A 23,310-nucleotide genomic window follows, 5' to 3' on the forward strand; every position below is an offset into this window, starting at 1 on the left:
ATCATATGCCCTGTCCATCTCCACTTTAGTTGTTTGTTAGTTGCGTATGCATTTATGAATTTATTAGTTTTGCTTTTTTAATTTTACTCGGTCCTTTCTTTTGACTCCAATAGCGCCTATAATCTATAATATAAAAATGAATCGCAAAATGCGTTGGTAAGCGCATAACTCAACAACGCCTGGACCAATTTGGCCAATATTTTTTTTAAATGTTCGTTGATGTTTTAGGATGGTTTTTACGGCGAGAAAAATTCGAATAATTGCCGGAAAAACCATAAAAATAGCCATTTTCTTTTTCCCATACAAATGTTTTTCTGGCTAAAATGTTGTCAATTTGAGCTTTATTGTTATTGTATAAAGTTCATATTAATAAAAATTAGAAAACGGAGTAAGGGTGGGGTAGGGTAGAGTAGGGTAGGGGTAGTTGAAAGTTTACATCGAGTTTCACGCGGACGAAGTCGCGGGCGTCTGCTAGTAGATAATAAAAGAGAGCATGTTGTTCCAGAGCGGAGGCCCATCGCGGCGCCATGACGGTCCGGTGCGAGGTTTGCCGGAAGTGCTTCGAGGACGACGCGGAGTTGGCGGCGCACGACCGCACGCACACCGCCGACGAGAGGGCCGGTGAGTGCACAAGCGGCCTTGGTACATTGTCAGCATCAGCAAGACTACCCCATCACAAAGTATCACATGACACTAAGTAAATCCACTGACCATATCAGCAATATTACCCCATCACGAAATATCACATGACACTGAGTAAATCCACTGACCATATCAGCAATATTACCCCATCCCGAAATATCACATGACACTGAGTAAATCCACTGACCATATCAGCAATATTACCCCATCCCGAAATATCACATGACACTGAGTAAATCCACTGACCATATCAGCAATATTACCCCATCCCGAAATATCACATGAGACTGAGTAAATCCACTGACCATATCAGCAATATTACCCCATCCCGAAATATCACATGACACTGAGTAAATCCACTGACCATATAAGCAATATTACCCCATCACGGAATATCACATGACACTGAGTAAATCCACTGACCATATCAGCAATATTACCCCATCACGAAATATCACATGACACTGAGTAAATCCACTGACCATATCAGCAATATTACCCCATCACGAAATATCACATGACACTGAGTAAATCCACTGACCATATCAGCAATATTACCCCATCACGAAATATCACATGACACTGAGTAAATCCACTGACCATATCAGCAATATTACCCCATCACTACTTACAAATGAAACGTTATTCCATTTTTTACTAAACTACAAGTTTTTGGCCGTTTTTTATGCCATTCAACTACACAAAATGGCACTTTTAGGGAGCTCTTTACACGACGAAAACGATTACAACAATGAAACATCGATCGATTCTATAGCAACAGTTTTTATAAACGCGTTAGATAATTTATACTTAATCTTTGACAGAGGGTTAACGGTTTACGAGGCAGGACCTTTCTTTTTAATGGTCTAAGGCCTAAACAGTTATCAGTTTATCAGTGTTTTATAGGATATATTTTGGAGAGTGTGCTCAGGAGCTATTCGATGTCATACCACCTTCGCCTTTTCACCATCGCACCGCAACATCGGGTGGGTTTTCATCCCTATGTTGTAGAGGTCCCTAGGACCCGTACAAAACGCTTTGCGTCTTCTTTCCTCATACGCACGGCTAAGGTTTGGAATACCCTTCCCAAGTCTGTGTTTCCTGAATCTTATAACTTGGGTATCTTCAAAACAAGAGGTTAGATCATGGTCAAACGCGAGCCTATTTGCATTAAAAAAAAAAAACAAATACAATGCCAATATCAGCAGCATTAATGATTTTAAACTTATTTCGTGGTTGTTCATTATGAATGTTATTTAAACGGGTACATACCACGATAAAACGACGAGATTTTTATTGTCGATATTTCGACCCAGTTGCATGGATCGTGGTCACGACGGGACTGAAGTTGCGAGATGAAAAGCGAAGTCAGCTGTTAGGGGCAGAATCGATCTACCCTCTTTATTGTTCTTTTTTTTTTCAACAACCTCGCGTTTTTGGCTGTTTAGGCAAACCACACTCACGACATCGCTTTATCGCTTTTGTTATCAGCAGCATTACCCCATTCTAACGCTTCCACGAATTCTACAGGGCGTTGCTCTGAGTGCGGCAGCTCGTTCGGGCGCTACGAGCAGCTGCGGCGGCACCGCGCCAGCGCGCACGCCGCGTCGGCGCCGTCGCGTCTGCCGCACGTGTGCGCGCAGTGCGGCAAGCGGTTCACGCACACGCACTCGCTGACGCGCCACATACACAACCACGCCAAGCAGCTCTACAGATGCGTCGTGTGCAAGGTGAGTGTTCGCGCAGGGGACACTTTTGGGTCCACGTTTGTTGATAATCTCTATTAATGACCTTTACAATTATTGATACCTAATGCATATTTTTTTTGGAAAACAGCGAATAAAGATTCTTAGGTCACGACATTTTAAAGAGAATGGATCGTAATTGGGTATTGTTTAATCATAAATACTTTTTTATAGTTGCATATTTTAATATAGTTTTCAATGTGTGCTTTGGGTCGCACAGGGAACACTTTTGGGTCCTCGTTTGTTGATAATCTCTAATAATGATGTATATCTGTCTATTGCTATTAAAGTATCTACACGCTATCCTCAGGCATTGTTCATGCCTAAATGCAATTTCCTACAGATTCATACGTCAGGCCACGGGCGCTCCGTGGTTTTTACGCATTAACGATTTACATAGAAACCTAGATCTCCCCACATAGCCCAATATATGAAATTAATAAATAACTCTCGAAAACTTATTTTGAGAGTACCGCCAAACTAGTGGTTGAGGCTTGCAGCTACACCCCCGATTCCAACGCCGATATTAGTTTCTTTTACGATCCTGCAACGACATAACGACCGACAATGCTTCCTAGGAAACACGAACACAAGCAACCTCGCGGAGGTCCATATATCTGACGTCAACTTGACGTGGGGGTTTTCAACTCACGATCTCGGAGGCACCCCGGACTAATACGCTCAAGCCAAAACACCCTCCCAAAATGGGGTCTAAGCCGAGGTCCGAGTCTCAGAGGAGACGTCCCTAGAAAGTTGTACCGCCCATCTCTTCTGCTTCAGTTTTCGGGCCCCATCAGGCGATGCTTCTGCGCTGGCTCACGCGTGCAAACTCTAATGCTATCGCACAGGGAACACTTTTGGGTCCACATTCATTGATGATCTCTATTAATGCTGTATTCTATCTGTGTCTAATGTGTGTGTAGACTTTTAAAGGTGTTGCACAGGGAACAATTTTGGGTCTACATTTATTCATAATCTCTATTAGTGATGTATTCTATCTCTGTCTAACATTTTTAACGTGAATCATTTCGTCTCTTTCAGGCGTCGTTCACGCGCGCAGACCAGCTGGCGCAACACCTCAACAGCCACCTGGCGAACTACAAGCGGCTCAAGCAGTAGTAGTGCAACCGCCGCGACCGCGTTCCGAAACGCCAAAGTCTAGAATCTACATACGGTATGCCGCGGTGTAGCAAGCGTACAGTACGGAAAGTATATGTATGGTGTAGTGTAACCTTATAGCCGAGTCAGCAGGGTTATTATGTATTATTCAAATAATGAGTCATTGCATCGTTTTTCGTTGTATTTAGTGATCATCTAACATAGTTATTTCAACAAAATATCCTTGACTACGCCATTTTACATCAAGTGTCAGTTATTTTTTGTTTTTACGATCATCTAACATGATTATTTCAACTAAATACGTAAATAACGATCTTCATTTATCTAACAACCAACAACCCACATTAGAGAAATCGAAAATATTTATTTATTGTCACAACAGAATGAGTACATAGTTTTGAGATATATTTAAGAAAATAGCAAAGTGTACATATTATATATTGTTCTTTGCTATTTCACATATATCTCAGCATATTTACACAGTGCTTGTGTTTTGTCTATGAATGAACGTAATTTTTCAGATCGACATCATTTTGTCTTAGGGTCCATTTACACAAGCGGCAACTCTACTGACGACTGCAGTCAGCGACGTCTCGGCGGCAGCCCACGGCAGTCGACTGCAGTCGTCGGTAGCAGCTGCCGCTCGTGTAAATGAACACTTACACTGCAGTAGGCTTAAGATACGTGCCGCGACATATCTCGTGAAGACAAGACATATTGCAGACCAATAGCGGCGACGAAAGAGAAACGATATTTTTGGTTCTGCCGCTGTTGGTCGACGAGAAGAATTATTTATGTGGCACGCGTCTTAAGCATACCGAAACGGTGAGTGTTTTAAGGTGTTAAGTGATAATAATGATAATCTATAACATGTTAGTTTCCCAACTGTACATTTGCTACACTGTGGCGAATAGCCCTTAGGTCGTTACTTAGAAAGTATTTTCACTATATTATTATGGTTTTTAACACAGAAATGCACTTCCGGCTTCATTGAAGTGTCCCAACTCGTAAATTATGTATTTTTTATTTCGTTACTGAAACATTTTCAAAGTATGATGTCATACATTGCATTATTTTTACAGTAATATATACAGTACTGTTAAAAAATGGTTCGTACAAGACAAAACTTTCGGTATTTTACAATACTTTTAAAATATTCTCTATTATTGAAACTTGTAAATTGACTTAAATTGTAAATAACTCGAAAATTTTAGATCTTCATTATGCTCAAATATCTTGGTTTTTGAGCATAATGAAGATCCATTTTTCTTTTTTATATGCATTTAGCAATATCGTCTGAAGCATTACCTACGTGTTTTTTTTTACGTAAAGTGACATAACTCAGAAATCGAGATTTTTGCGAATAATAAATTTAACAAATTCAGTTCTGATTTTTGAAGAGTACATTTTTATTATGGCGTCACTAATTTGGAATTATGGACTTTACATGCTAATGTATTTTTTTTTATTTTATAAAAAATATTGGATCATTTATTTTTATATCTGTCATTATGTTTGTGACGAATTTTTGACGTTTTTTAGGGGGTCGAAAATTTGTATATCCATTTGAATGAAGTTTTTTCCTTATATAATATAGTTATTATAAATGAATTATTTTTCCTGGCATCTCAACTCAATATTATAAATAAATAATATATTAATACACATTTATGTTCAGGTGCCAGTTAAAAATAATTTAAATTGTATATAATTATGCTGATTTGTTTCTAATACAGCTTTTGAATGTGACTGCATTTTTCGAAACGCGAATAATGACGTCATTTGCAATAAAATTTGTGTTTTTTTTTTGTATCAACTTTAATACTTTACAAAGTTTTTTAATACATTTTAATTTTGTGTTTTTTTTTTTATAATTTGATATATTCTTTTATTTTATTGAAATGACTATTTGGTGAAAGCGAATAAGCATTTTGTAAGATTTTTATCAGTCTATTGCGAACTATCTATAGTCAAACTTTTTGTCTTGCAAGTTTTGAATTTAACTCTTTCTCTTTCTGTCTAATACAATAATATTGAAAGGGAAAGATGAAGGGGAATTCAAAAGTCGCAAGAGATTTACAAAAAAATAGGGTAGTTGACTCATATCGAATTTAAAATATATTATTAAAAAAAAAATTGAGGATTTTTTATAAGATATTATTTAGAAATCATATATTTTTTCAAATTTTCCAAACGTTACAAACTCTGTCGTCCATTTTGTGACGTCATAATGTTACTTGATGTGGTAAACGTCAAACTTGTTTTTTTTTTCGTTAAACGCTCCGTTTGGTAAAGGATTAAGTAATGTGACGTCATGAAACAGTGTTTTGGATCGTATTGTCAAATAAATATTGAAAAATCATGCCTTAAAAATATATGACATTTTTTTTTAATCGAGTAGAACGATAAAGACCAATTTAAGATTATTTTAAAAAACGTGTCAACTAGCCTATTGCTACAGAATAGCCCTTTATATATCACAGGCACAATTATCCGTCCACTTTAATATGACGCGAGTATATTAAAGTGGGCGGAAAATTTTGCCTCTGAGTATATTTCATATCGTAAATAAACGTTCGGAAACATAATTAGTTATAAAAGATGATATATTATGATGCCGGAAGGACATTTTTTTTAAAGAATCAGCCTTAGATACATTTTATGATGAATATAGTTAAAGTAATAGTAGGAAAAAATAAAAAGGGTATAATCTAGGCGTGTGCGAGACATATCGATAATTATATCGATGTATGATTTCGTCGATAAATATTTCGGAAAATTGACATCGTTCGATGTTTATAAATATACCTATATGTAAATATGTAAGTACATTGAAATTATCTTATTTGTTCAAATTCTGGAAAATTCCACATTTTTCTCATACTTTACAATCTATTTATTCATAGTTTTTTTTATGTCTTGCTTTTTTTACTTCTGTTTTCTAAAGATATAATATAAAAAATTACACAAAAAGGTATATTTACGGAGCTCTTTAACCGACGAACACGATTACACACCTATTTAACATCGATTCTATAGAGACATTTTACTCGCATTAGATCGTTGATCATGTACTTGGACAGAAAAGTAACGTCTAGCGAGGCAGGTCCTATACAATAACTGGTCTGAGGTATCGTGTGGCGGCCACCGGCGTCAACAGTGTGAGACGAGTCCATATAAAATGTATGAAAACTACTGGAAATTGCCGGTAGAGGAAGAAAAAATCATTTATTCCATAAATTTTGCCACACTTAACCACTTAATACAATAATAATGTAGTGCCCAATACTCAAACCGCTTAGTCTAATCATCAGAACATTAGTCATATTTGGCACAACCTTGAAAAAGGATCCAGCTCAGCATTGTGCTGCATGTACCAAGCAAATATTGGACACTAGACGACGACGCGCAGTTTCATCCGCGTGGTTCCCGTTCCCGTTAATATATAGCCTATAGCCTTCCTCGATAAATGGGCTATCTAACACAGAAATGATTTTTCAAATCGGACCAGTAGTTCCTGAGATTAGTGCGTTCAAACAAACAAACGCTTCAGCTTTATAGTATTAGTATAGATACAGCGATGATTGTCATGTCAGACCTTGAACCAGGCGACACCACGGAAGTGCGTAGTCACAGCGACATAAAACGTAAAATAAAACCAAAAACCAAACCTAGCGGTGTTTTGTGGTTGTGGCCAAGAATATCAGCATTCAAAATCAAAATAAAAAATCATTTATATCAAGTAGGCTCAGTTTACAAGCACTTTTGACACGTCAGTTGAATATTTGTAAAGATTCTACATTCATTTCTACATTCATTTTGGTTGCCGCATATTTTGATTGTTGAATAATAATTATCGATATAATAATCATCGATATTTCGCGCACACGCCTAGCAAAATCGGCATTTTCGAATACAAATTTGGGTATTTGGCTCTTTATAATTATTATTATTATTATAATATTATAACTATTATTGATAAGTATATAGTTGTTTTTATATTTGTTAAGTATTTCAATACACGTAATTGTATGTATTTTTTTTTAATTAAGTAAATCCAATTGATTATTATTTATGTAATAATAATAATGAATTTTTTAAAGATTATAAAATTCAAAGTACATTTTTTTTTTATATAAAAAAATGTACTTATACCACTTTTGCTGCGCGACACACTGAAATGAAGTTTTTATTTTGTGGAAATTAATTTTTTTTTTTTGAAAATTTTGGTGCGTTTATAAATGAACTTCTTATGTATCTACTTATACAAGTATGTATACTGAGTTTTTCCCATAGTTGATTTCTTTTTTTCAAGTAAAACTTCTTTACCCACGCTTGACTTGGGGAGTAATGCGTTACGAAAAATGTAATCCGGCGAGACGAATGAACGTTTACACTGAGAACTATAGATGTTTTACTTCAGTTGTGTGGTTTAAAGCACTTTTTTTTATTTAATAAATTCTCTGTCTATTTATTATTCAACAATTGTTTTAATTTCTTTCTGTGACTGAAAAAATATTGACAGAAATGCAAAGCAAAACCGACTGCTCGAGACATTGAGAATTGTAGAATATCTCAATGATATGTTTTCGAAGTAGTTTATTTTTATTATATGCAATAACAGAATTATATTATGTAAAACTGTCAAGTACTGCTGGTTTATAACTGCAAAAAAATTTGTAGGAAAACAATTTAACAGTAAAATAGTTAATTTTTCATAAAATGAAGTTAAATTGTCAGTTAGTAACTACTGTCAAAATAGATTTGTTGGAAATTTTAGTTTAGTTTTATATTATGTGAAAACGGGAAAGTAAACTCAAAATTGTCAAGGCTGTCATGTTTTGTCATTAATTGGTTTTATTTTATGCGAAAACAGAACTGTATTTTTAACGTAGACATATAAAGTAATAGACGAATTGAAAGCATAAATAAAAATGCGTGGACGATAAAAAAAGATAAGGTGTTTTCATATTGGGTTATGTTAAGCGTGTTTTTCAGACAGCCAACAATGGGCCAAACAGGTTTGACTAATGTCATTCTTTTATAGATATATCTAATACTATGTCCAATGTATTGTTCAGAATATCTGTTAGCCACTCCAGCCTTTTCCACTGTCTGTCTGTCTGAACTACTAGGCATAATGTAAGAAACTTATATTGTTATAATACATTTTTTTAAATCAATACTACTGCAAATTATACCAACAAAGTTAGTTAAAATATATTGATGAAAAAATGGTTCAGGGTAGTGTTCTGGCTGATGGGAGACTTTGGCCGTGACTAGTTAGTAGTTACATGTAGCGTTCCGGTACGATGTCGTGTAAAATCCGAAAGGAATGTGGATTTTCATCCTCCTCCTAACAAGTTAGTCCGTTTTCATCTTAGATTGCATCACTTACCATCAGGTGATATGTAGCTAAGGGTAAACTTGTAAAAAAATAAGTAAATAAGAATTGAGAGCTCTCTCTCTTCGTCTATTTCTTTCTGTGTCTACATATTTTAGAATGTAATGAAATTAAAAAAAGAAAACACTGCAAATCGGATTAATTAATTAATTATATTATACATATTTTAAAATTAGTGTTAGTTTAGTGTAAAGTTGTACACTAAACTAACACTAGTTCGGTTTAGTCTGTAAAAAAAAAATAAACTTAGTTTTAGTTAACTAAAAGTTGGAGAAGATTTGGCATTCGTAATAAATTTATTATCTTATTTTGTTGGAAAGTTTTTCTATTTATTTATTCCATACCCCTACCCTACCCTACCCCTACCATACCCTTACCCTACCCCAAAAAAAAAAGTAAAAAGTACCCTATGTCCTTCTTTTGGCTCTAAACTACCTCCCTGCCAATTTTCAGCTAAATCGGTTCAGCCGTTCTTGAGTTCTAAGTGGAGTAACTAACACGACTTTATTTTATATATATAGATTTAGACTTAGTTTCTACAGTGTGTGTGTACACAAAGTGCTGAAATGGCGATCCCGCACTAGTAAGCGCAGTGTTGGTCGACCCCCCACCAGGTGGACTGACGACATCAAGCGAGTCGCAGACATTCGCTGGCTGCAGGCGGCTCAGTATCGTGATGTTTGGAAGTCCCTACAAAAGGCCAATGTCCTGCAGTGGACTCCATCGGCTGATATGATGATGATGATGATGATGAGTAAAGATGCTTGGAGGCCATTGGATCAGCTTCCACCTTCACACAGGAAGTAAAACTATAAGAAATGTAAACAGTAATGGTTATCAATTGTAAATTATAATACTGTATGACTTTTTCAAAAGAGCAACTGTTGAGTTTCTTGCCGGTTTCTTCTCAGCAGAACCTGCCTTCCGAACCGGTGGTAGAATCTTTACAAATAGTCAACTGACGTGACAAAAGTGCTTGTAAACTGAGCCTACTTGAAATAAATGATTTTTAATTTTGATTTTTTTTTTATTTTGAGTTTGTTCAGGTTGTATTCTATACGTCAAATGATGACTAATGAGTCAAAACCGGCCAAGTGCGTGTCACACGCAGTCTAGGATTCCGTAGATTAAGTTAGCACTTTAATCCCCTATGTAATGCACAGAAATACTGATAACCATACCCCATAAAATGGGATAAACGATGAAAAATTCATTCTCAATGGGGATGATGACAAGGTTTGAATATATTGATTTTTATGATACATTCGGGTAAATAAGGTCAATGTTAACTAATTTATACATAAAAAGCAAAGATTGTCTGGATATTTGTAAAATAAATGAGATTATTAAATTTCAAAATCAACTATAAATATTTTATCGTATAAACATAAACGCACAAATAACAAAGATATTAGTAATTTTGTTTGATCGCCCATACAAATCTAACGATCAGCGAGCCAACGACGTCACTAAATCGTGCCATTTTGTATGGGGCGTTTTTCAGGGATCCGCGGCAGCGCCGCAAATCTGACCCTTTAAATCCCTGTAGCTACGAAAGTAAAGATTGCAGATACCCTGTTACTTTTACAAAATTGCTTTGATATTAGTATAATTTATATACAATTAAAAAAACTGTCATCATCCCTATTAACAAGTAAGAAAGGAACCCAAAACGCTGTTTTATCAAGTGTATAAAGTTATTTATACGATACGAGAACAAACAATCTAGAGGTCATGGCCAACGTCATTTTATACTATAGACATGTTAGGTGGCTGTTATTAAAAAATCACCGCAAAAAGTGATCCTTTAGCTACTACTACTAGACGCACACATGCACAATTATGTGTTTAATTCCAATATATACATTTTATGTCTAGGTAGGTATAGGATTTTAAAATCAAAAATTCATTTATTTCAAGTAGGCTCAGTTTACAAGCACTTTTGTTACGTCAGTTGACTATTTGTAAAGATTCTACCACCGGTTCGGAAGGCAGATTCTGAGATTAAAGTTGCTAAATTTATTATATTTAGTTGCTACATTGTATTTGTATATTTAGGTGTTATTTGTTTATATAACTTTCGTTATTGACCTACTATACCATACCGTATACGACTCAATGAAATGCGGTCCAATCGACCGCTTCTGTTTGCCTCAGTTTTTACGCGTAAGTAACAGATCTCTATTATTATATACTTGACGGCCTCCGTGGCGCAGTGGTATGCGCGGTGGATTTACAAGACGGAGGTCCTGGGTTCGATCCCCGGCTGGGCAGGTTGAGATTTTCCTAATTGGTCCAGGTCTGGCTAGTTACCACCCTACCGGCAAATACGTACCGCCAAGCGATTTAGCGTTCCGGTACGATGCCGTGTAGAAACCGAAAGGGGTGTGGATTTTCATCCTCCTCCTAACAAGTTAGCCCGCTTCCATCTTAGATTGCATCATCACTTACCATCACTTACCTTATGAAAATAAACGCGACAATGATAAATTTAGATGCGTACAACATAAAACTACTCTGTACCATAATAGTTTATTCATAGCGGCAGTAAGAATTTATAATAAGTTATCAAAATAAATTAGGAAAGAAAAGAATATAAATTGCTTTAAAAATAATTTATATAAATACCTAACTCAACAGGCATTCTACAGTGTAAATGAGTATTTAAGTTAATATTATTGTTATTTTCATACATATTTTAATTGTAAAGATGTAAATTTTAAATGGTGAAATTGTCATTTGAATCATTAAATAATTTGCATGCCTAATTGGCAAGATACATTTACCATCTACATTTACCGACCACCTGTATAAATAATGTATGTATCTGCAAAGAAATTAATTGATTGATTGATTGAGATTGTAGTCAAGGGCTAACTTGTAAAGAATAAAAAAAAAACTCTTCGCCGCTGGTACCAATGTATCGGTCAAAGGTCGTTACCCTGTATAGGACACAAAATCCTAATTATTTATTAATTAAGTATGAATTGGACATCGAAGTGCGGTCGGTGAGTAAACAGTTTTAATATGAAAGCATTCTGTTCATAACTGCAGTGGAGGGAAAAACCTTTAACCGAATGATGATACAGCTTTCATTGACTGCGGCACAAGTTACAAGCGCAAGCGATTTAACAACAGTCTGTTTTTTTACATTTATTTTATGCGGGTAGTGAGAAAAAAACGGGTTACCGGCAGAAATGAAAACTTGAACGTAACGTTGTGCATTTTTAAATATTTTGGAACAAGAACTACTGGTCCGATTTGAATAATACTTTCAGTAGTAGATAGCCCATTTATCAAGGAAGGCTATAGGCTATTATATATTTTATTTTCAAAAAAAATAGGGATCCTTCCTGAAATTCCGTTAATGTAACCCAAGGTTTACAAAATGTTTGTTTACATAGCGTGCGCTGCAAAAACTATTGACGTTAGAATAAAATAATGTACTACAACCTTGCAGAACATATTTTTCATCCCGAAAAAATGCATGGTTCCCGCGAAATTTGTGAAAAACTGAATTTCACGCGGACGAAGTCGCGGGCGTCCGCTAGTCTATTATATAGCCACTGAAAAAAAAGGTTCAGAAAAGCAATTGTATTTGTAGTTGATCTAGTGAACCCTTTGTATTTGGCTAAATATTTATAGCTCTAGGGGGGCAGCTGCCCCTTTAGCGATTCACTTGTTTTCATACTTTTAAAAAAAAGTATAAACGCTCCGCTTATGCACTGTGACACACCACTCCTACCGGTCGCGCCAATACCTACAGACTCTATAATGGCGCTTACAGTAGGGTTGTCACCTGCATACTAATATTATATCATCATCACCATTTTCAAACCATATTCAGTTCACTGCTGAGCTCGAGTCTCCTCTCAGAATGAGAGTGGTTAGGCGAATAGTCCATCACGCTGGCCCAATGTGGATTGGCAGACTTCACACACGCAGAGAATTAAGAAAATTCTCTGGTATGCAGGTTTCCTCACGATGTTTTTCCATCACCGTCTGAGACATGTGATATTTAATTTCTTAAAATGCACACAACTGAAAAGTTTGAGGTTTTTTTTTGTGCATGCCCCGGACCGACTTTGAACCCACACCCTCCGGAATCAGATGATGTCCACTGGGCTAAAACGGGATAATATTATATTGCGGAAGAGTATGCTTATAATATGTTTGTTTTTAAATGCGTTTATCTCTGTAACTAACAGTCATAAAGAAAAAAATATGGCCCTTATATTAATTTACTCTTTGACTAATGGCTAACCATTAGTTCGTTAGTAGGTATGGCAGAAGTACGAAATTGCCTGAACGGGCCGTGCAAGTGTTGTACGATGACGTCACGCACATTAAACGCGGGCTGTCGCCGCGCGCACACTTTAATATTCCATATCTTGAGAATTAATTAACGTATCGAAATAATTCTTTCACGAGAATTTTTTATTTTCAACGGAGAATACAGAAAGCTAACATTTGAAAATAGTAAACATTCTCCATTATAAATAAAAAAATATAGGTACTTGATAAAAGAATGGCTATGTTTGGACAGCCCTGAAGCAGTCGGACTACTTCACCAAGTCCGCCTCTGCTATTAGTATCATTACACGCTTCGATCAGATCGTCCGTTGAGACAATGAAACATTGACATTATATAATTTAAATATATTAATATTACAATTTTCACACAAAACTGGCTTATTTTCATAAAACTGGTCGTGTTATTTAGTGTAGTGCAGTGTATTTGTGTAGCTGTGAACATTTTGTGTCTATTTCGTGTGTGTTCTATGTGTTTTCTAAACTTGTAAGTTTTTCTTTATGTTATAAAATGATAATTTTATACTATAGATAGGTTACATCCATACAAGATCACTGTAAATAGTGATTTGAATTTAGCTACACCATTGAGCGCACATATGTACAATTTTGTATTTAATTCCATTATATATATATTTATGTATATATAGTTTTTACACTTCCTGAACACACAACTCGACATTGTAGACGATATTTAGGTATTATTTGTTGAAATAACGTTCGTTGTAATAAGCGACTAAATAAAATGAAGTCAATTTTCCACATTTTGCCTCAGTTTTGATCCCTTCTCTGGTATAAAATATCATTGATATTTACTAATATATAAAGCTGAAGAGTTTGTTTGTTTGTTTGTTTAGTTGAACGCGCTAATCTCAGGAACTACTGGTCCGATTTGAAAAATTCTTTCAGTGTTAGATAGCCCATTTATCGAGGAAGGCTATGGGCTATCCCCGTACTTCTACGAGATCGGGAACCACGCGGGTGAAACCGCGCGGTGTCAGCTAGTTATATTATATACCTACTGGGTGAACTACGCAGTTTTCTATTCTACTGTGTATCTTTTCATCGGTGTAAGAATTTTTAAAATCGGTTTAGAACAAACAAACAAACTCACTATAGAATTTATAAACATCTAAGTAAATAAATAAATGATTTTATAGTCTGGCAAGCACGTTGATGACACTCCTATGATATGCGGGCGACGGGGGGGGGGGGGGGGGGGAGAAAGACTGCGGGTGTGAAATTGTGCGCGCGGGGAAGTGAGTTGCATCAATCTTGGGTTTTTCGAATTGAGAACCTCCTCCTTTTTTTGAAGTCGGTTAATAAGTATTGGATAAAAAACTAAGCAGATCGGGGGTGGTCACCCATCCCCCCCCGGTCTTATCCTCCCGGTATGCTAGTTGACATATACGAAATTGAGATTCTGTGTAACAAATGTCATCCGGGGCCTACTGGTGGATATCATACAGTAGGTAGATGACATTTCGTCGAAGCCTCCACCAGCCAGACTTGGACTCAATCGGCCCAGCCTGGGATCGAACCCACGATCTCCGTCTTGTAAATCCACCGCACATACCACTGCGCAACGGAGGTTGTTAAAAAGGCACAATTATATTATTTCGCATTAGGTCAGCGCGGTGGACTAGTAGCCTAACCACTCTCATTCTGACAGGAGACTAGTGCTCAACAGTGAGCCGAATATGGGTTGTTAGTGATGATGATTAATAATGAAACACCAACTTATGTGTAATGTCTGTCACATGTCCTAGTGTAAAAAAGATTTATATAATTCGCGCGCCAGGAGTCTTGACGTGATGTAGAATAAAAAAAATACAGTATAAGAAAAAACAAAAGATAAACTCCCACAATTAAACATATCGCAACTATAATCATGACATTAACTTTTTATCTTCATTACTGCCAAAATGAACTTCGTCACATTAAAATTAAGGTTCAAATTTGTATGAACGAAAATGATTGAAGATGTGGTTAATGATAACATTTATAATTAAAATGTAGTTATGATAGCTTAGATTATGTTAACGCGTTGAGGTTTTATTTTTATAAAGTTTTTTTTCTTAACTTTGTTTTGTTTATAGATTTTAATATGACTCTTAAAGTAATTAGTTGTGAAAATTTTATTAAAATTAAACCTTATTTTTTTCTAACTTTTAATGATTTTGTAGGCGCAGTAAGAATGTTGTGGTTTTCAACAGCGAGGCCTTAGTTTCGATTCCCAATTCGGGTCAATTTAGGATTTTTATCTTACATGTATCGTGATAGCCGTGTGGATATGACCTCTGCTTCTAATTCCGGAGGGAGTACGTTCGAATCCATTCCGCACCTCTAACTTTTCAGTTATGTTCATTTTAAAAAGTTAAATATCACGTATCTCAAACTGTGTAGAAAAAACATCGTGAGGAAACTTGCGTGTCTGAGAATTTTCTAAATTCTGCCAATCTGCATTAAGTCAGCGTGCCTAACTCCTCTCATTCTAAGAGGAGATTCGTGCTCAGCAGTGAGCCGAATATGGGTGGATAATGATGATGCTGATGTATATTGACTCAGATCTGATTTGGTGGTAGGCTAGAATCGTCAGAGGTCTAAATGGAATAAACTTGTGCCTGTTCCAAGTAACAGTAAACTTGCTACCATATTAGTCTTTGTCACTTAATATCAGGTGAGATCGCATTCCAGTGGCGCTAACATGCGGCTAACGACATAGGTTACAAGTTAGCCCTTGGCCACAATCTCACCTGATGGTAAGTGAGAACGAAGATGATGCAATTTAAGATAGAAGCGGGCTAATTTGTTAGGAGTAGGATGAAAATTCACATCCCTTTCAGTTTCTATAGTCTTTGGTAGGGTGGCGCAATGGTATGCGCGGTGGATTTACAAGATGGAGCTACTGAGTTCTATCCCGGCTGGGCCGATTGAGGTTTTCATAATTGGTTCAGGTCTGGCTGGTGAGAAGCTTTGGCTGTGGCTAGTTACCACCCTACTGGCAAAGACGTACCGCCAAACGATTTAGCGTTCCGGTACGATGTCGTGTAGAAACCGAATTCGTCCTCGGAATGTTTTGCGCAGTGCATTGAAGTGTGCAAAATGTTTATGCGCATTTTATTATGACTAATCACGTAAAAGCAAAACAAAATAAATACAATGCACCCAACCCAACCCATCTCAAATTTTTCCATTTTTTGAATCACATATTCGTTTAGATACCTACCTATCATAAATTAAAGCCATTAGAAACATTAAGGTGCATAAGAACATAGGTTTCTCAGTAAATTAAAAATGAAGAAATTTAAATTAAAAACAAAAACTGTTGTTGAGTATGTATTATGAATTTAATCAGTAAGTTAGGGACTGCCTCATTAGTTCAGTTGTTAACACCATAGGCGTATATAGCGGGCGAGCTGGGTTGGCCGGGCCCACCCTAGAATAGTCCAGTGCCCACCCTAGAATAGTCCAGTGCCCACCCTAGGATACTGGGCTACCGATTTGAAATTCTATGATGAACGCCGAAATACTAATAATTTTACAGAAAGTATCATTTAAAATATCAAGTAGGTAATAACAATTACAACTTATAATAAAGAAAAACCTATAAGTAATTCGTCATCAACCCATATTCTGCTCACTGCTGAGCTCGAGTCTCCTCTCAGAATGAGAGGGGTTAGGCCAATAGTCCACCACGTTGGCCCTGCGGATTGGCAGACTTCACACACGCAGAGAATAGGGATGATGACAGTTTTTTAAATTGTATATAAATTAAGAGTACGCTAATAGTGAAGCAATATTGTAAAAGTAACAGGGTATCTGCGATCATTACTTTCGTAGCTACAGGGATTTAAAGGGTCAGATTTGCGGCGCTGCCGCGGATCCCTGAAAAACGCCCCATACGTAGATTTTGAAATTTTATAATCTTATTTATTTTGCAAATATCCAGTCAATCTTTGCTTTTTATATACAAATTAGTTAACATTGACCTTATTTACCCGAATTTATCATAAAAATCAATATATTAAAACCTAGTCATCATCCCCATTAAGATAATAAATATAAGTAATAAATATTTTGAAAAATATATTAAGACCTTTTCTGATACCTACCATAGATACAAAGAAAAAATAATAAATAAGTCGAGCCGTTTCAGAGGTCTGCGTCTACAAATATTTCTAACGAAATTTTTATATTGAGTGTCTCTGTTCAGTGATATGTAGGATCACCCCAGGCCCACCCCAGGAAATAATCCTATATACACCAATGGTTAACACATGAGTCTTGGGATGAGCTATGAAACACTGAGCATGTTTTCTTCTAAGAACTTCTCAATAGTAGCTTGAACTTCGGACTCGAGGTTACTTCACCATTGATGAATTTCTTAATGATAAAGATACTTGGAGGCCATTAAATTAGCTTCCAGCTTCACACAGAAAATAAAAGTAGGTAGTAGAAATTGTAATAATTTCAACCATGTACCTACTTGTATAAACTATGTATAGTGTAAAGCATAATACTGTATGATTTTTTTTCGAAAGCAACTGTTGACTATTTTGCCGGCTCTCTCAGCAGAACCTGTCTTTCGAACCGGTGCTGGAATCCCTACAAATAGTAAAACATGACGTTTTAAAAGTGCTTGTAAACTAAGCCTACTTGAAATAAGTGAATTTTGATTTTGGAAATTGGTGGTGTTCTCGTATCTCCGTATCATATAATCTTACATTACATTACATTACAGTTAAAATTATATTTGTCATGTGATAGCGATCGACACAATCAAACATAGAGTCGAAGCCCACCAACCCACAAATACAGCAACGTGGTAGAGACTTGGCACTGTAGTAACTGTATTAAAAATAGGCTAACAACAATTAATCAAAATTAACTTTATTATCTGTACCTATAGATATTGTGACAAAAACCATGGTGGTAATTATAATTATTAAGAAAGAAGTCATTTTAAGCTTGATGCTATATCAAGCTGTTAATAATGATTCATTAATTATATCACAAAGCAATTTCACAACGCATTCGCAAGCTGTTGACATTTAAAAATAATGATAGGATGTACGGTTAAAAAATAAGTATGTGTATTGACTTATTGAATTTCCGGATTATTAAACCTTGGGAACATTCTTCCGTAAATTTTGCATATACCTACTTAAAAATATGGAATGAAAATTTTATTTTTACCTAAACCACACTTCCCATCTCCGGGCTGAGATTTTTTTCAGAAGAAGAGCTCAATGTCACGATTCAGGATTCGAACCTTGGACTTCGTCATCCGCAACCATATAGGCTAAAGACTGGATGATGGTTTATACTAATACTAGCTGACGCCGCGCGGTTTCACCCGCGTGGTTCCCGTTCTCGTAAGAATACGGGGATAATATATAGCCTATAGCCTTCCTCGATAAACAGGCTATCTAACACTGAAATAATTTACCAAATCGGACCGGTAGTTCCTGAGGTTAGCGCGTTTAACCAAACAAACAAACTCTTCAGCTTTATAAACAGTTTTATTATAAGTACCTACTACCTATAGATTATTTAGTATTCGTAGTAGGTACTTATAATAATTTAATTCCTATAGATTGTTTAGTTGTACTGTGGTTGTACTAAAAGGTAATAAACCGGTAAATAGGAAAAATAGTAAATTATCTAAAGATGGACCAACACTGCTAGCAATCTATGCAATTATCCACTTACATACTGACAAGGACGCTATAAGGTACCTTTGCATACCTACTTCACTGAAGTTAGAATATTTAATTCACTATTTAAGTCCAAACCGATATAGCTCAACGGGGCACATAGTTTAAAGATAGACGTTAGGGTCCTAAAGTGCTGGAATGACGACCCCGCACTACAAAGCGCAGTGTTGGTCGACCCCCCACCAGGTGGACTGACGACATCAAGCGAGTCGCAGGGATTCAAAATTCATTTATTTTAAGTAGGCTCCTTTTACAAACACTTTTGATATATTGGATATTTAAGATTTATTAATAAAGATTCACCGGTTCGGAAGGCAGGTTCTGCTAAGAAGAAACCGGCAAGAAACTCGACAGTTGCTCTTTAAAAAAAAATCATATAATATTATAATTTACAATTGATGACAACATTACAATTTCTTATAGTTTTACTTTCTGTGTGAAGGTGGAAGCTGATCCAACGGCCTCCAAGCATCTCTATCATTAAGGAACTCATCAATGGTGTAGTGACCTCGACTAAGTAAATGTTTTTTAACACATTGCTTAAAGCTATGCATTGGCAGGTCCATCACTCACAATATTTGCTGGTAACTTACAACCGTTGTGTTTAGAATTCCATGCAAGAGGCCTATGTCCTGCAGTTGACGTCCATTGGCTGATATGATGATGATAATAATGATTTAGTTTACGCGTTGCCTTTACTCATTACCTTTGATCGGAACCCCTTCTTGGGTAAAGGCCTACTGCAGAATTTTCCAGAACTCTCTGTCATTAGCTTTGGTTTCCTGGTATCGCTTGTATATCCTCTATCCATCACTTGGGTCGTCTTTTCCTTGTTAGTACTTCCCCATCATCATTAGAAACCCATAATAACCCAATATAAGAGGGGAAGGTGGGAGGCTTCGGTCGTGGCTAGTTACTACCCTACCGACAAAAACGTAGGTACCGCTAAGCGATTTAGCATTCCGGTACGATGTCGTGTAAAAACCGAAAGGTGTGTAGATTTTCACCCTCCTAACAAGTTAGCCCGCTTCCATCTTATATTGCATCATCACTTACCATCAGGTGAGATTGTAGTCAAGGGCTGACTTGTAAAAGAATAAAAAAAAATTACTCCCATTACTCACCCAATGCGGATTGGCAGACTTCACACACGCAGAGAAATAAGAAAATTCTCTGGTATGCAGGTTTCCTCACGATGTTTTCCTTCGCCGTTCGAGACAATTAATATTTATTTTCTTAAAATGCACACAACTGATAAGTTAGAGGTGCATGCCCCGGACCGGATTCGAACCTACACCCTCCGAATCGAAGGCAGAGGTCGTATCCACTGGGCTCATCTGTACCTTACTTTATAGCCTGAGGTATTGAATTTTCTAAAACCTAGAAATCGAACGCTGGACTTTGTGGCAGCACATTAGGTACATTCAGAGAAGGTCAATATATGATATTCAAGACTCGAATAACCGGTAAACATGCCATGCTCTACACGAGTACACTAACATATCGACTGTCATATTAGAATAGTACAAGAGCCAGTGGATAGACTTTCGTCGTTTTATAAAGGACTAGCGACGCCTTCGACATTCACAGATAACGTGGCTTTCTGATAGTAAAAGATTTTTCGAAATAGGTTCAGTAGATTCCAGAGATTATACCCTACAACAACACAAATTTCATCTTTTTATAATCTATACTATGATGGCCGCGTGGCGCAGTGGGTGACCCTGCTTTCTGCATCCACGGCCGTGGGTTCGATTCCCACAACTGGAAAATATTTGTGTGATGAACATGCGTGTTTTCCAGTGTCTGTGTGTATTTATACATTATACATATAAATATTTATATGTAGTATATAATTGTATATGAATATTATAATATCAACTATCTTAGCACCCATAACACAAGCTACTCTGTATGCTTACTTTGGGGCTAGATAGTGATGTGTATTGTTTAAGTTTTTATATTTATTATTTATACTATAAAGAGGAAAGATTTGATTGTATGTTTGTTTGTTTGCTTTGAATAGGCTCAGAAACTACTGAACCGATTTGAAAAATTCTTTCTCTGTGTAAACTACTCTATCCCCGACTGCTATAGGCTATATTTTATCCCTGTATTCCTACGGGAACAAACGTTTTTTAGAAATTAAAATTCACGTGTCTCAAACTGTGAAGGAAAAACATCGTGAGGAAACCTGCATACCTGAGAATTTTCTTAATTCTCTGCGTGTGTGAAGTATGCCAATCCGCATTGGGCCAGCGTGGTGGACTAGCCTAACTCTTCTCATTTTGAGAGGAGACTAGTGCTCAGCAGTGAGGTGAATATGGGTTGATAATGACGAAGGTAGGTAAATCATCACTGGCTCTAACACTATAACCTATAAGGATACCATTTTGAATTAATTAAAACTCAAAAAACCAGACTTAAGTATTGTATTATGTTAATCATCAAATTCAAATTATTTCTACCTATAGGATACAAACAACAGCCCCATGGGCCCAGTGGTAACCTATGTGGTCCTGGGTTCGAGTTTAGACCATGTTACTCCGAAGTAGTGAGGTGGGTCTACACTTCATACCGTCTTTATTCCATTAAAATCGGTCTAGCCATTTCCAAGATTTACCTACATAGTCATAAAAGTTAAAAAAATTTCATAGATCCGTATTAGAAGAGCTTCACCAAAACGAAAATTAAAATAGATAATATCCTAGATAAGACGAGACGAACATTTTAGCAATCTATGGATTCACCGTGCGGATGCCGGGTCCATCTAGGATTGATAAATTTTTTTCAGAAAAATGTAGTATTTTTCAGATGTCACTAAAAAAATAATATAGTAGGTACCCTACCCTACCCTACCCCTACCCTATCAATTAAGGCTTCACACGCGACGGAAGCTTAAAAAATAAAGCAAGAAATTAAATATCACGTGTCTCAAACGGTGAAGGAAATCATCGTGAGGAAACCTGCATACCAGAGAATTTCTCAATTCTCTGCGTGTGTGAAGTATGCCAATCCGCATTGGGCCAGCGTGGTGGACTAACCTAACCCCTCTCATTCTGAGAGGAGACTCGGGCTCAGCAGTGAGCCGTATATGGGTTGATAACGATAGATTGTTTATAAATAGGTACTGTGTGAGGTTGTGGTAATCTCTGGATCTACTAAACGGATTTTGAGAATGATTTCTCCAATATAAAGTCACATTATTTGTGAGTGTTCTAGGCTATATTTCATCCTTTTCCCTATACCCATGTATTCTCATGGGAACGGGAATTACGTGGGTGATACCTGGGTGTGTAAGTGGGTAAATACTCATACGTTTCCCATAATAAAAGGACATACATGTGCCGTATAAATCAAGTTGTATCCTCAACTAGTACGTTAAATGTAAATGTTAATAATTGGTACTACTAGAGAAGCTATTTGCGTGTTATATAATAATTATTATGTACAGTAATGTGTATAATATGTAAATTATCATCAACCAGTCAATATAGTAAGACGTATTCTGCAAATTACGTACATTTGCAGAATACGTCTTATATGTTGTAGTAAGCACTTCTACAGAATAGGCTACTTGCCTCTTTTGTAAACAGTGTTTAAACTGAATTATGGAAGTATTATAAGCTATATTTTATTTTGTCCCGTCAATAATAACCAGTAAAAAATTTAATATAAATGAAAAGATATCTACGTAAAATTTTTGCCGCCGAAACACGCAAGTGACGTCATTCATGGAGATAACAGCGTGATTGGCGTTTGCATTGATGTGATTATATCACGTCACCGCAAGCGCCAATCACAAACCGATGCCTTGTAGCGAATGACGTCACAGTTTATGATTGGCGTTTGCGGTGACGTGAAAAAATACAATTTTGTTTTATAAAAATATTACAATTACGAGATTTTTTCACAAATAAAAATTAAAGTTTCTAGGCAACTAAACTGCCTCTATGCAAAAATTCTTCTTAGTTTTGCACAGCAGGCGAGTAGCCTAATCATAATTATTACCAGCCGATGGATGTTCACAACTGGACATGGGCCTAAATAAATTAATGATACGGGTACAAGAGTAGACCTGAAATGAACCATCTCCTTTATTTTCATTCTTTCTTCTAATTAAGGCCTTCTCTAAATTCCATTGAGTCGGATCTCATCCTCCCGTCTTTTAGTGATGATTGCATTTTTTGTCGTCTCTCGGATACTACGAGTATTTTGTTAAAAAAAATGCCACTCTAAGACTTCTTTTATTTTTTTTATTCTCTACAAGTTAGCCCTTGACTACAATCCCCCCTGATGGCAAGTGATGATGCAATCTAAGATGAAAGCGGGCAACTTGTTAAGAATAGGATGAAATCCACACTCCTAT

At 36.3% G+C, this 23,310-nt stretch overlaps 2 protein-coding genes across 7 annotated transcripts in view; both read left to right on the forward strand.

Moving 5' to 3' along the window:
• The window catches only part of LOC112046166 (zinc finger protein 37), a 37,438-nt gene extending 28,209 nt beyond the window's left edge, over nt 1–9,229 (forward strand). For all 5 annotated transcript variants that reach the window (XM_052890227.1, XM_052890228.1, XM_052890230.1 and 2 more), the window contains 3 exons: nt 506–621; nt 2,173–2,372; nt 3,429–9,229. In XM_052890227.1, coding sequence (XP_052746187.1) covers nt 506–621; nt 2,173–2,372; nt 3,429–3,506 — 394 coding nt within the window. In that variant the 3' untranslated portion in view covers nt 3,507–9,229. The remainder of the gene's footprint in view (nt 1–505; nt 622–2,172; nt 2,373–3,428) is intronic.
• Nucleotides 9,230–13,540: 4,311 nt separating this feature from the next.
• The window catches only part of LOC112046141 (uncharacterized), a 29,859-nt gene continuing 20,089 nt past the window's right edge, over nt 13,541–23,310 (forward strand). Inside the window, exons 1-2 of one of the 2 annotated variants that reach the window (XM_052890224.1) lie at nt 13,541–13,708; nt 21,416–21,500. The gene's annotated coding sequence lies outside the window, so the exon portion shown is untranslated. The remainder of the gene's footprint in view (nt 13,709–21,415; nt 21,501–23,310) is intronic. The other variant, XM_024082649.2, reaches the window with a different exon arrangement.

This window comes from Bicyclus anynana, chromosome 27 (genome assembly GCF_947172395.1).
Source record: "Bicyclus anynana chromosome 27, ilBicAnyn1.1, whole genome shotgun sequence".
Lineage (NCBI taxonomy): Eukaryota > Metazoa > Arthropoda > Insecta > Lepidoptera > Nymphalidae > Bicyclus > Bicyclus anynana.